Here is a 14,744-nt window from a genome sequence, read left to right as displayed (position 1 = left end):
CACTATAGAATATTATGATCAAGAGAAAAAACCTGGACTTTTATTTATTGCTGATTTTGAAAAAGCCTTCGATAAAGTAAGATGGGACTTTATCCAGAAAACACTTTGCTTTTTTAATTTCGGGGTAAGTCTTGTAAAATGGGTGAAGGTGTTATATAATTCACCAACTAGTCGAATAATTAATAATGGACATCTATCTAATCCCTTTACCCTTGCTAGAGGAGTTCGCCAGGGGTGTCCACTGTCTCCATATTTATTTTTATTTAGTATTGAAATCTTAGCCAATCGAATTCGAAATAATCATTGTATTGTAGGTTTAAAACCATATGATCTCGAAGCAAAAATAACTTTATATGCAGATGATGCCATCTTTTTTCTGCATCCAGAAAAAAGCTCCTTACACGCTTTGATTGAGGATTTAAAACTTTTTGCCAGATTATCTGGATTAGAGCCTAATTTTGAGAAATGTACTATCATGAGGATAGGCACATTAAGAGGAACAGATTTCAGTTTACAATGCCCTGCTCCAGTTAAATGGAGTAACGGCGCCATTGATGTACTTGGCATTCATATTCCTGAAAATCCGAAAGATCTAGTCAAAATAAATTATGAACGAAAAATAGAGAAAATAGAAAAAGTATTGCAACCGTGGAGAGGAAATATTTTGTCCCTACAAGGAAGAGTAATATTAATTAATACGTTGGTAAGTCCCCAGTTTATTTATTTGATCATGACACTTCCCTCTCCGGAAGCATCCTTGTTTAAATTTATTGAACAAAAAATGTTTAAATTCCTTTGGAACAATAAGCCTGACAAGATTAAAAGACAGTATGTATATAACTCCTATGAAAATGGTGGATTAAATTTGAAGAACATTGTAGCCATGGATCTAGCCTTGAAAGCATCTTGGGTTAACAAAATCTACCACAATACTCATTGGAGAACAAGCCGAACGTTAGGTACAGTATACACGTTTTTTGAGTGTAAATTGTTTCCTTTTTTTCAGTTGATGCCGCAACATGTGGACTGGCTACTAAAAGAACCACTGGGTAACCTTTCGCCATTTTTTAAAGATGCAGTCAAAGCTTGGTTAAGTTTCCAGTACTATCCCCCAAATTCATTAAACGAGATCCAGTATCAAATAATATGGATGAATTCTTCACTGTTAATTAATGAAAAACCTTTCTTATGGAAGCATTTCCAGAGTAAAGGAATTATTTTTATAAATGATCTTCTTGATAATGCAGGTAACTTTCTTTCATATGAACAGTTTAATAAAAAATATGGACAATTATGTGACAGTTATAATTTTAATCAACTGCTTTCTACAGTGCCATTAAATTGGAGGAGGAAATTAAAAAATTCTAGTAACAATCAGCAGGTTAGTGCCCCAGTTCAAAAAACTCTTAAATGGTTAACAAAAATTAAGATAAATAAAATGATGTATAATTTTTTCTTATTTAGCAGATGTCTGTCTCTTTTTCCACACGCAGCCTGCTCCTTTTGGGAAGATGAGTTTAACACTTTGATTCCCTGGAAAGATTATTTTAGGTCCATTTATACAAGAACAATTGATTCATATTCTAGAATTTTTCAAATTAAGATTTTCTATAGAATTACCGCCACAAATAAACAATTAAATATTTTTAATATTAACCACTCTCCATTATGTAAATTTTGCAATGAAGAAGTGGAGGATCAGTTACACTTATTTTTTTATTGTACACATGTAGTCAGATTTTGGTTAGACATTCAAAAGTGGCTAAGACCCAAAAATATTCACTTCGAATTTACACCATTAAATATTTTGTTGGGAGTACTGGAGATAAACTGCCCACAGATTGTGAACACCATCATCCTTTTGGGGAAAATATTTATTTTTAAGACCCAAACAAACATACTTCTGAATTTGGCTTTTTTTAGAAATAAAGTGCGATGCCAATTTCTTTTGGAAAAAATTATCGCATCCAATCAAGACAAGATAGAAATGCATAACAAAAAATGGGAAAAACTTACTTTTGAATGAAGGTATACTAAGTAGTTACTGTTGATATAATTTTAGTAGTTTCACATCCTTTTTTTGTTGTTGTTGTTGTTGTTGTTGTAGTGTTTTGTGTGTTTGTCTTCTGTCTGTTTGTGTATTGGTCAGTGTATTGTCGGTTTATACATTGTATATGCCTATTCCCATTAAAAAAAAAAAAAAAAAAAAAGAAATGGTAATGTGGCACCTCTATTTGCTCATGCTTGTATGCTATACAATTCACCTCAGAGCAGAGAACCTTACTAATTTAATGTCTCCACTGGAGTTTAACTGCAAGTCTCTTGAATGCTTAAGTTAACAGAAAAGAAACAAGAGCTGTTGTTCCGAAAAGCTGTGTCTATAGATGTCCTGGTAAGCAAGTAGTTTTACAGCATTTTTTGTAAAACAAAAAAACAAAAGACACACTGTAATCAAATTTTAAACTCTTCATACATTCATTTAGTGTATACTTTAAGTTTATTACAGAAACCCCATCTTATTGTTTTGATAGTAGAGAAAGAGCTCAGGTTAGCCACCTCTCACTACAGTGAAAGACACTAGAGAGGCGCTCCCCTGTAATTTTAACCGTGAAGTAAAAACAACATTTTTTTAACCGATATTAGTCAGATATTCCAGTGTCGAATGATATCTACCTGTGTCATCTGTGTTACTCTTTCTCATATTCAAATCTTTGTCATTCAAATCAACACAGACAGCAATTTAACATGAAAATCAGTTTTATTTGGAATATTTCACTTCATATTATATGAATAGAAAACAGCCAATCAGCTAGGGTGCTTTACTCAGCTGCGTCTTTTCCCTGTAAAAAAAAGAAAAGAAAAGACAGTTGATGAATGTTTGCAGTACATACTGTATTTGCATACAGTAATTTCACACTCTGAGTACATGTTGTGGTTTGTTTGCAATGTTATTTATGGCATTATGATAGACTGGAGTATGGGATTTGATAGATATTCTATTTCCATTAAGCTTATGTCTTTACCTTGCCAGGGTCGCGGCTCTTGGCTCTGAGCTTGTTGACCTGGGACTCAGCAATGTCAGCACGCTCCTCAGCCTCCTCCAGCTCATGCTGGACCTTCCTGCACTTGGACAGATGAACATTGGCCTGCTCCTCCTGGAATACAATATATTGTAAAATGTTAAAATTTTCAAAAGGGCCAGCATATACTGTATACTGTGCAATGAAATACGGCATGCTATGAAATTCCTGTTTTTTAAATACATGTTTTGTCCTTACCGCTTCCTCAGCCTGCCTCTTGTAGGCCTTCACCTTGAGCTGCAGCTTGTCGACCAGATCCTGCAGCCTGGCAACGTTTTTCTTGTCCTCCTCAGTCTGTAATATGAAATATTCATATTTAAATGTTATAATGGGAAGTAAACTGATATTTGATGGATTTATACTGTATATGTTAAATGTGATCAGAGCATTACCTGATAGGTGAGCTCCTTCACTCTCCTCTCATACTTGCGGACACCCTTAACAGCATCTGCTCCACGTCTCTGCTCAGCCTCAACCTCTGTCTCCAGCTCACGCACCTTCAGAAAACAGAAGGTTTGTATGCAATATTTAAAATGTCTTTTGTATATCTTTTTACTTCTACCACTCTGGCAAAACATTAACATGACTGTTGTACCCTAGACTCGAGTTTCTGGAGCTGCTTCTTGCCACCCTTCATGGCCAGGTTCTCAGCCTCATCCAGACGGTGCTGCAGGTCCTTAACAGCAACCTCCAGGTTCTTCTTCATCCTCTCCAGGTGAGCGCTAGTATCCTGCTCCTTCTTCAGCTCCTCAGCCATCATGGCAGCCTAGAGAATATAAAATTGGGATTAGAGTGTCTCATTAAAAACACATTTTAACTGGAGTAGTACTATGACCAAATGAAAGTTAAACCTACATCGGTGATGGCCTTCTTTGCCTTCTCCTCTGCATTTCTTGCTTCCTGAACAGTGTCATCAACTTCACTCTGGATCTGGACCAGGTCAGTTTCAAGCTTCTTCTTGGTGTTTATAAGGCTGGTGTTCTAAGAGATTTAAAGATAAATGTCACTTAGCTGATAACATGCCTCATTTTTGCATCATTAAACCTTTTTTGTTTTTTAAATTGTTGAAATGATCATCACCTGAGAGTGCAGAAGTCCAACACGCTCACTGGCGTCCACCAGCTCCTGTTCAGCGACCTTGCGGCCTCTCTCTGTCTGTTCCAGAGCAGCTCTAAGTTCCTCAATTTCAGCCACCATAAGACCATTTCTGCGGTCCACCATGGCAGCCTGTTCCTTGAGGTCTTCCTGGGCTCTGACAGCATCATCAAGGTGCAGTTGGGCATCCTAGTTCAAAAGTATATTAAAAATATTCAGATTAGAAATTTAAAAAAATAAAAATATTCAGATTAACACCACTGAGAGGTTTTGTGGGGCCACTCACTATACTGTAGTTTGTGCAGCAGCACTATGACAACAATACCTTGAGCTGTGCCTGCACATTCCTCAGCTGCTTCTGGGACTCAGAAGCCTGGCGATTGGCATGGCTCAGCTGAATCTCCATCTCATTCAGATCTCCCTCCATCTTCTTCTTGATTCTCAGGGCATCGTTCCTGCTCCTGACCTCAGAATCCAGAGTACCCTGCATGGAGTCAATCACCCTCTGGCTGTTCCTCTTGATCTGCTCCATCTCCTCATCTTTTTCTCCCAGCTTCCTGTCCACCTCACCCTTAATCTGGTTGAGCTCCAGCTGGACACGCAGGATCTTAGACTCTTCGTGTTCCAGAGTTCCCTATTGACATCAAGGAATAAAATGTTCATCCTTATCCTGAGATCTTTCACAGTATGCTGATTTTTATCTCCTCAGATACATTTTTTTTTACCTCAGCCTCCTCAAGAGCTGTCTGGATCTCAGACTTCTCTGTCTCCACCTGCTTCTTGGCCTTCTCCAGCTCATGGATGCTCTTGCCAGTCTCACCCATCTGTTCAGTCAGATCTGAGATCTCCTCTGCAGAGAAAGAACTGTGGTTAATAATCACTAAGCCTCAAAATTTAAACCTAGTTTCCAATGCAATGAGGAACTTACGCTGCAGGTTCTTGTTTTCACGCTTCATGGTCTCCAGGTGATCCAGAGCTTCCTCATATGAGTTCTTCATCTTGAACAGTTCAGTGCTGAGAGAACGAGCCTCCTTCTGAGCTCCTTCAAGCTCGGCCTGACCCTCCTCATACTTTTGCTTCCACTCTGCCAACACCTGAGTGACAAAATTAATATGGTTTAATTGGTTATGTACCAATATGAAAACAAACACATATACGTATATAATGATATTTTTAGTGTTCACAATTTCATTTGACCTGGCCACACAAGATTAACATTAGTACCTTGTCAAAGTTCCTCTGCTTCTTGTCCAGGTTAGCAGCCAGTCCATTAGCCCTCTCAACATCAATCATGAGGTCCTCCACCTCACTCTGGAGCCTCTGTTTGGTTTTCTCCAGAGAGGCACACTTGGAATTCACAGCCTCGATCTGCTCCTCAGCATCCTGAAGGCGCTGAGCCAGCTTTTTCCTATTTTAAAAAATGTTACATTTTCTTGTCAGTCCTTAAAAACTTTAAATTTACTAGAGCCATTTACATATAGATAGTTACATATATTGTTAGATGTTATTTTTCTTAGACTGAACAGCCACTATGATAAGACCAGTGACCATTACTGCAGTGTCAAGTGTTACTTATTATTTTAGAAAATGCAACAAAATTGCTTTGATAAAAATACTTATTGATACCAATATCTGTCATTTTATTGTTTGAGCAGTACTCACTTGGCCTCCTCAAGCTCCTCAGTGCGCTGGATAGCATCAGTTTCATACTTAGTTCTCCACTGAGCCACCTCACTGTTGGCCTTGGACATTCCACGCTGCAGCTCAGCCTTGGCCTCCTGCTCCTCCTCAAACTGTTCCCTCAGCAGGTCACAGTCATGGCGAGCTGATTGCAGTCCATGAGCAAGAGCATTCTTGGCCTAGTGGAAGACATGTATGCTTGAATGCACCAAATGTCTAAATGCCATTAAGTAAAACCAGGACACACGTTCAGTTTCCTTACCTTAACCTCCTCTTCAGTCTGTCTCTTCAGCTCCTCAATCTGCTGAGTGAAGGCCTGTTTGCCTCTGGTCAGCTGGGAGACAAGAGCCTCCTTCTCCTCAATTTGACGGCCAAACTCACCTAGTTTAATAATTATCATCAAACATTAGTGTGTCTTCATTGTACACTGAAGATTACTGTAGGTAAACCGTGTGTTAAACAAACCGTTTTCTGTCTGGAGACGTGCTCTCTGTGCACTCAGGTCATTGTTTTGGCGGACATTTTCATCATTCTTGGTCTTCAGTTCACTAAGTTGGTCCTCAAGAGTACGGCACATCTTTTCCAGATTTCCCTTGAGTCGAGAAAGAATAAAATCAGTTTTATTCATGAATCCCTCAGTTATTACAGTTATTATCTAATTATCAAATTGCGATTTAATATATCATTTACCTTTGCTTTGGCCACAGCCTCCATGTTGCTGGAGAGATCATCAATCTCCATCTTGTATTCACTCTTTTCCTTCTCAAGCTTCTGCTTGACACGCTGGAGGTTGTCGATCTGCTCTCCCAGCTCAGCGACACTGTCAGCCTGCTTCTTACGAAGAGCAGCAGCAGTAGCTTCATGCTGCAGAGTGGACTCCTCCAGGTCACGACGCAGCTTCTGGAACTCAGCCTCACGCTTCTTGTTCATCTCAATCTGAGCAGCAGTGGCACCACCGGCCTCCTCCAGCCTCTCACTGATCTCCTCAAGTTCCCTGGAGAGGTCAGCCCTCTGCTTCTCAACCTTGGCACGAGCAGCACGCTCAGCCTCAATCTCTTCCTCCAGTTCCTCAATACGGGCCTGTTTAATGTAATATGTTGTCATTTAGTGAACAGTGAACATTAAAATAAAACATACCAAAGGTATGCACCAATGCACAGAGGGGAACCCTCTGGGCCTTCAAGGTATTCAGTGAAGGCCTAAGAAAAAATATTGAAATAATTATTGTACTACTATATATTTATTTTATTTTTAATTTTTATTTTATTTATTTATTTTATACAGTGAGCAACACACAAGTAATATTAGATAGTTGTTATAAAGTTGGGACTAATATTTCTTGGGAAACAATGGGTTAATATAATGGAACGGCAAATGGACCAATCACAATTTTTCTTCCAACGGTATCTGGGCAGTAAATCATCGACTCCCCCTGCAGGGCCTTCAGTGGCTGTGAGCGAAGGCCCGTGTAATGCAAGTCAATGTGGGCATGAATTTGAGATTGACAGGTGTCTTAGCCAATCATATTCCACTGAGTTGTGGGCGGGACCATATCACGACAGCTTCCGGGTATTCGCGAATACCCAGCAGAACAACATTGCCGCCAAAATAGTGAGGGAGCGGGTTGCCAAGTCCGCTTATTATACGTGACTTTGTTTTACGTGACTTTGTTTTTCTGTGAAGTCGCTTATATTGGTAGTCGTGGGTTGCGGGTTTTTGGGCTTGTTGTTAAAGTGTAGTTACTTATTTAGGGCTGCTTCCAGCTCCATGAGTTGTCAAGCAGATATTTTCGACATGTTATTTAAACGCAGGATAGTTTGTCCTCCTGCTGGACCTGTCACCCCCGCCCCTCCCTTCCCCCGTACACACACGACACTTTGCCACGGTGACAACAACAACAACGAGATTGTCTTTCACCCTACAGTCTATGCTTTCACCACGCTGATCAAGAGAATAGTTACCGTAAGGAAAGAGCGGAGCCTACAGTCTGTGGCCGGAGCGCACATTTATTTATTAGAAGTTTAAATGGTGCTGATTAAACGCATTACTTTAAGCTGGGTCAGTTCTGCTGTTGAAGCCCTGAAGCCCCACAGACCCACAGACCCAGCGCCGCAGCAGCAGCAGCAGCAGCAGCAGCAGCACAGAACTGAATTTGTACTGTTTAAACCTACAATTTGCATATACCGGTAGTTTGATAGCCATTAAGGTCAGTGAAAATGGCTGAACATTTAGAAAGAGCTTGTGCCTTTTTCCCATGTCACCTCAGGAGGTGTTTGTTTTATAGCCACTTTTGGCAGAAATATTAAATCCACAGTGAAATTCAACTGTGTCTAAAGCTCAAACAAACACAAAAAACATTATCAAAAATACATCTTTAGTTGTTGAACAGCTCATGATTGACATTTTACTTTCATTCCAGCTAAACAAATAAGTTAATGTGTGATTTGCTAGTTTTTTTTTTAAATAAGTGATTCATGATAGCCAGCTTTGAATGACTGTTTTTCCAGAATCACCTTGTGTGTTGTGAAGCCAGTTAGGGCAAAGAAACATGTAATATGCCGACCATCCATGTGACAAGGCTCTGGCTATTATTTCTATTGCTATGTTTAATTTTTTATTGCTACATGGTCCTATTGAAGGCCCAGGGTCTGGGTCCACGGTTCGCCACTGCCAATGCATTATATCAGTGTCATTACCTGAAGCTCCTTGATCTTCTTCTGGAGCTGAGCACCCAGTGACTGCTCATCCTCGATCTTGCTGAGGAGCTGGCTGATTTCAAAGTCCTTCCTGTGTAAATAAGAAAATGCAGTGTATGAGTATATGCAACCTACTGAGTGTGTCAACAAACATGACAGTTCTTTTTAGAGAAGAAAATTAAATCTCTTACTTTTTGATCTTCTCATCAGACTGCTGTTTGTCATTCTCAAGATCCATGATGGATTCCTGGGCCAGTTTCAGGTCACCCTCGAGCTTTCTCTTGGCTCTCTCAAGGTCCATACGCAGTTTCTTCTCTTGTTCCAGGGAACCCTCAAGCTGCAAGTTGATATCAATAAATAATGAATATGTTCATGAAAGGTCTTGTTTTGCCAAGTCATAGACTTTAAAAACTTACATCATCAACTTGCTGTTCAAGCTTGGTCTTGGCCTTGGTCAGAGTGTTGACTTTGTCTTCCTCAGCCTGCAGGTCATCAAGAGTCTGCTGATGAGCCTCCTGGAGGGCTTTCTTCTCCTTGGTCAGCTTAGCAATGCTCTCATCCTGAGAGGCCATCTCCTCTGTCAGGTTCTTCACCTATGGTTGCAAGAAAGATTTTGTTATTCAACAGTTAATTGTGCTGATTTTCCTTTATCTAATGGAGATATTCATGTTGACAAACCTTGTTCTCAGTGGCATGTTTCTCCTTTTCCACCTTGGCCAAGGTAAGCTCCAGGTCATCAATATCCTTCTTCAGCTCAGAGCATTCATCCTCCAGCTTCCTCTTCTTAGCAGTAAGCTCAGCATTCATTTCCTCTTCATCTTCCAGTCTCTCAGTTGTCTCTTTGAGTTTGGCCTCCAACTGAATCTTGCTCTTGATGAGTCCCTCACATCTCTCCTCAGCATCTGACAGATTCTCTCCTTCCTAGATCATGTTGCATGAATGTATTCTGTTAGCACATCAAAATCTTGTTTCAGAAACATCAGAAATCACAGCTTTCTTTTCACATGTACTTACAGATGCCACTTGGAGCTGCAGATCATTCTTCTCTTGCACAAGAGACACCATCTTCTCTTCCAGTTCCTTCTTCTTGGCCAGGGCAGTAGCCAGGTCAGTTTTCATCTTATCATAGTTTTCTTTCATATTAGCCAGCTCCTTCTCAGTTTCAGCACTCTTCAGCAGAGGCTTGATCTTGTAGTAAACCTTCATCCATGGCCAGTGCTTGACATTCATGAAGGAGCGGATGTTGTACTGGATGGTGAAAATGGCATCCCTGTAGAGAAGAGATTTGTGTTATAGGGAAATCATCATTATTTCTGTTTGTCATGTGTGTGTGTTACGTAGTTTTTTCCAACATGCCTTCTTTCCATCATCTTCACAAACTCCCTTCTCATGAGGTATCCACGGCAGAGACCCTGAGTCATGGTGACCAGAGCTGCCAGTTTTTCATCTCTCATCTCCTCAAGGGTACCCAGCAGACCAGCCTTGAAGAACACCTGAATAAACAGACGATTTACATTTTATGAATGGCCTAATTAAGGCTGCTCTGCATCTATGACACTTGTCCTTTGGCACATCGGTCCGCTGTTGCACTAAATTAATTTAAATTAAGTAGATTGTTCATTTAGATGTATTTCTAATGTAAAAACCTATCCTCATTGGTAAATATACTGAATTATAACAGATCATGCATGGTGCCTACCTTGGTGTGTCCAAATCTGTACTCATCGTGATTAACATCAATTGATCCAAGCAGCTTCTCAGATGCCTTCTTGTTGTCAATGAACTGGCCCTCAGGGATGACACTGGCATTCAGTACCTTGTATCTATTATGAGAGATTCAATGGTCAGTGTGTGCATTTTCTTTACCTTGTCTTAATCAAAAAAAAAGTTATTAAACTATATTAATAAACTATATATTGATACCTCTGCTTGAAGTCACCATAGAGGATTCTGCTAGGGAATCCTTTCCTGCAGATTCTGATACCCTCCAGCACACCGTTACACCTGAGCTGGTGGATGACCAGGAAGTTCTCCATCAGACCTGTGGAACAGAGATTTGGCCGTTAGTACGGTGAATACATTGTTATTGTTTGGAAGTCTTGCAACATCATCCCCAAACAAAACAAACACACACAGACAAAAAGGAGATTGTGTTTTTGTACCTGGAGTCTTGGACTCATTGGGAATCAGACAACGCACAAAGTGAGGATGGGTGCTCCTCAAGTTAGTCATCAGCTTGCCCAAGTTCTCCTATAGATGGAAAATAGTAATTATCATGAAATCTAGCACTTACATGTATTTTTAAAGTTAAATGTGTTGTTATTTTTTAGTATATAATGTCAACCTTACCCTGAACTGTGAAGACACAGTCTGCATAGAGCCACCCTTCTTCTTGCCTCCCTTCTTGCCACCGGTCTCTATTGATAATGAGTGCAAAAGCTTTGTTACACTTAATAATCGAGGGGCACATGTTAAATTTAGTTTAGCATTTATGGTACATACAATCTTGAAATATTCTTAAGAATATTGCAATGAACTCTATATCATACCCTCAACAACAGGTGGATACAGGGATGCCAACAGTTTAACAGGGGACTTCTGGTACAGCTGCACGACAGAGTCGTTCAGTGGGTCCTTGTTCTTGTCCAGCCAGCCAGAGATATTGTAGTCCACAGTACCAGCATAATGCACCAGGGAGAAGTGGGCCTCAGCCTTGCCCTTGGCTGGCTTTGGCTTCTCAAAGGCTTTGGTTTTGCCAAGATGCTGGTCATACAGCTTATTCTTGAAGGATGTGTCAGTGGCCTTGGGGAACATGCACTCCTCTTCAAGGATGGAGAAGATCCCCATGGGCTTGAAGAAAGCAGAAGGAGGTTTGCCATGAACTGATACTGTTGTTAAATATTCAGAGGAGTGTCTTTAAATATATCACAGAAATTCAACTGTACCTTCTCAATCAGCTCAATGCAGGCAGCCAAGTCCATACCGAAGTCAATGAACTCCCAGATAATACCCTCCTTCTTGTATTCCTCTTGCTCCAGGACGAACATGTGATGGTTGAAGAACTGTTGCAGTTTCTCATTGGTGAAGTTGATGCACAGCTGCTCCATGCTGTTGTACTGTTAGAGGAGAAATAGTCAACCTAATCCTTTACAGGCATGAAGAAGGATTCTGCCATGAAAAGTATTGTAGGCTGAAATACAGTGAATGAAGCTTACATCAAAGATTTCAAAACCGGCAATATCCAGCACACCAATGAAGTAATTCCTTTGCTGCTTGGTGTCCAGCATCTGGTTGATACGGATGACCATCCACAAGAACATCCTCTCATAGATAGACTTGGCCAGGGCAGTCACTGAGTTATGCACCTAAATAACATAAAAATGACTTAAGGGGTAATACTGCTCAAGTCAAAGCATTTCGCATTTCATGTATAAAACTATCTTTCATAGACTTGATGTTATACTGATTCCCTTGAATCAGTATAACAGTATGTTTGTTTTGATTGGAAAATTATACTTCATATTTACCTGAGGCACAGTCTGTCCCTTGGTGACAAACTCATTTCCGACCTTCACTCTGGGATAGCACAGAGCCTTCAGCATGTCAGCAGAGTTCAGACCCAACAGGTAAGCAATCTTGTCAGCATCTGACAACAGTTCAGTGATTTACAGTTAACACTTATGTTACACTGACTGCAAATAATAGAAACAAATGACAGACAAGAATCTCTGTTGTTGTTACATCCAAATTTTTCATGAATGATGATAAATCCTCACCCTCGTTGCCATCGGGCTCAGCCTGCTCCTCACGCTGCTTCTGCTTGAACTTCATGTTACCATGGTGGAGCACAGCACCAGTCAATTTGTAGATGCCCATCTTCTCCTCACCATTGAAGCCCAGGATATCAATGGCATTCTGTGCTCACAGAAAGTGTCATCAGAATATGTAATCACTTCACAAAACCCATTCAGAAAGCCATTTTTATAATTAACATGCAAATTATTGTTAAGATTTTAACAATTAAAACCACTAACATCAGTGGCTTCCAGCTCAACTTTGTCATCAATACTGGCCACAGTGATCTGACCCTGACTGCACATGGGGAAGTCGTAGGGGTTTGTTGTGATGAGTGACATTTCTGCAGGTGAAAAAATGGGGTAAGTTTCAATAGAGTGTTTTTCAATGAAATCTCTAAGAATATTTACCATTGTGCAGCAGCTTAACCTGCTTACCAATCAGCTCAGGCTTGTGGTTGGTCATCATCTGGTAGAAGATGTGGTAGCCTCTCTCATCAGGGAGCTGGAATGACACTCTAGACTTCTCCAGCAGATCTGCAAATGTGGGTCTTGAATCACAAACTGGACAATTCTCAACACCAATCATTTGTGTTTACTATGAGATTTGTTACTTACATGTCTCAATATCAGCACTAGCCAGTTTGCCAGTTGTGCCGAAATGGATTCTGATGAATTTACCCTGTTTGGAACAAAGCAGTTGTTAAAATCTCTCAGTATTGGCAATGTGTAAGAGGAATTTTCTCTTGCTGACATCTCTCCATACTTACAAAACGAGAAGAGTTGTCATTCCTCACAGTTTTGGCATTACCATAGGCCTCCAGCAGAGGATTGGCTGCAATAATCTGATCCTCCAGTGAGCCCTATTATCCAAGTGACAAAATCATATCAAAATGTGTTTTTTCTCGTGGAGATACTATATGCACTGAATACACATTCAGAGTCATTGTGACATACCTTCATTTGGCTCTCCTTCTTCTTTTCACCACCACCAACTGAGATTGTGGCAAAGTACTGGATGACACGCTTGGTGTTGACAGTCTTTCCAGCACCAGATTCTCCACTAGGTATAAACAAAGACTTATAAAAGTTTGATCAACCTATTTGATTATCTTGGAAAAACCGTTAACAAAAAATGAAACTTACGTGATCAAGACAGACTGGTTCTCCCTGTCTGTTAAAGCATAAAATAAAGTAATTAAGCACTTATTTCTACAACATAAACCTCATACTAACACATTTTATATTGAAAAGGATTTACCAGTTAGCATGAACTGGTAAGCGTTGTCAGAGACAGAGAAGATGTGGGGTGGAGCCTCCATACGCTTCTTGCCTCTGTAGGCATTCACAACTTCAGGATCGTACACTGGGAGCATCTTGTAGGGGTTCACGGTGGCACAGAACAAACCAGAGTAGGTCTAAAAGTGATCATAAAGTTAAAAGAGTTAACCCTAGGTTTCCTACAAGTATAATCATTTTCAATATTGTGTGTATCATCTGGAAGATTGTCTTACATAGATCATCCATGCTGCATAACGCTCTTTGAGGTTATACAGGACAGAGGCTTCATTGAGATAGGTCATCATGGCCATATCCTCAATTTTGTCGTACTTGGGAGGGTTCATTTGAGAGACGTCATCCTCTTTAACTGTCTTCTCCTGCAACAGGAAATTGGTTACAATGAGAGCTGATCACATTTAACTCATATATAACTCTGAATTTATGCTACAAACCTCCTGAGTGTCCAGGACTTTGACGGTGACTTTGCCACCATCTTTCTTGAGGATTGTTCCCTTCAGGTACAGCTCTTTGGCATCAGTCACATAGCAGGCAGCCTTGGCATCAAAGGGTTTGCTTTGAGCCTCAATTCTCTCCTTCTCTGGTTTACGGAGGTAAATGGCAGCTTTGCCATAAATGGCCATCTCTGCGTCTGTACTCATGGTGGCAGTTTATGTCTGTGAGGTAAAATGAAATGAGAGTAATTTTAGGACACCTTTTTGAGGTTACATCAGCTCATGAATCTGAACAGCCAAAAATAACTTAATTCAATCAAATGTTTCATATAAAATGCATTCAATTCAAAATATATTCATACCTGACCCTCTCTCTGTCAAAATGTTGTTATATTCCACAATCCTAAAAACATAGTATATATTTTCAGACACAGAGATACATTTAAGAGAATATTTGTTCCAAAATATATCGAAACAATTGCTGTAAATACATTAAAATGAAAACATTGATATTCTCCAGAGCAGACAGAGGATGATCTTACCAGTAGCAGGCTCTGTCAGGCGTCTCCACACACTCCTCTGTTCTCTTTGTATCCTTTTATAAGGTCAAGATTGCGCACGCAGCACAAGTTATAACGGGACACACAAATAATGTGGTGTGGTTTA

The 14,744-nt window shown here is 40.1% G+C and overlaps 1 protein-coding gene across 1 annotated transcript; it reads right to left on the bottom strand.

Moving 5' to 3' along the window:
- Positions 1 to 3,011: 3,011 nt before the first annotated feature.
- On the bottom strand, positions 3,012 to 14,483 carry LOC310986828 (myosin heavy chain, fast skeletal muscle-like; the record flags this gene model as incomplete). The annotated part of the gene is made up of 39 exons (XM_083972914.1): positions 14,441 to 14,483; positions 14,079 to 14,300; positions 13,860 to 14,003; positions 13,607 to 13,763; positions 13,492 to 13,519; positions 13,303 to 13,408; positions 13,116 to 13,208; positions 12,964 to 13,027; positions 12,784 to 12,882; positions 12,586 to 12,689; positions 12,328 to 12,466; positions 12,079 to 12,197; positions 11,767 to 11,916; positions 11,497 to 11,667; positions 11,101 to 11,401; positions 10,901 to 10,968; positions 10,714 to 10,801; positions 10,475 to 10,592; positions 10,251 to 10,374; positions 9,908 to 10,044; positions 9,566 to 9,821; positions 9,230 to 9,472; positions 8,968 to 9,144; positions 8,743 to 8,888; positions 8,552 to 8,642; positions 6,546 to 6,935; positions 6,321 to 6,447; positions 6,118 to 6,236; positions 5,838 to 6,034; positions 5,400 to 5,583; positions 5,104 to 5,269; positions 4,901 to 5,025; positions 4,501 to 4,809; positions 4,161 to 4,364; positions 3,936 to 4,061; positions 3,676 to 3,846; positions 3,473 to 3,577; positions 3,279 to 3,374; positions 3,012 to 3,155 (listed from the first exon to the last, which is right to left on the bottom strand). The coding sequence occupies exons 2-39, from the start codon at positions 14,283 to 14,285 to the stop codon at positions 3,012 to 3,014; spliced, it is 5,793 nt and encodes a 1,930-aa protein (XP_083829040.1). The 5' UTR covers positions 14,286 to 14,300; positions 14,441 to 14,483.
- Between the last annotated feature and the right edge of the window lie 261 nt (positions 14,484 to 14,744).

This window comes from Trachurus trachurus (genome assembly GCF_905171665.1).
Source record: "Trachurus trachurus genome assembly, chromosome: 6".
In the NCBI taxonomy this organism is placed as follows: domain Eukaryota; kingdom Metazoa; phylum Chordata; class Actinopteri; order Carangiformes; family Carangidae; genus Trachurus; species Trachurus trachurus.
This window is presented reverse-complemented; position numbering and strand designations above follow the sequence as displayed.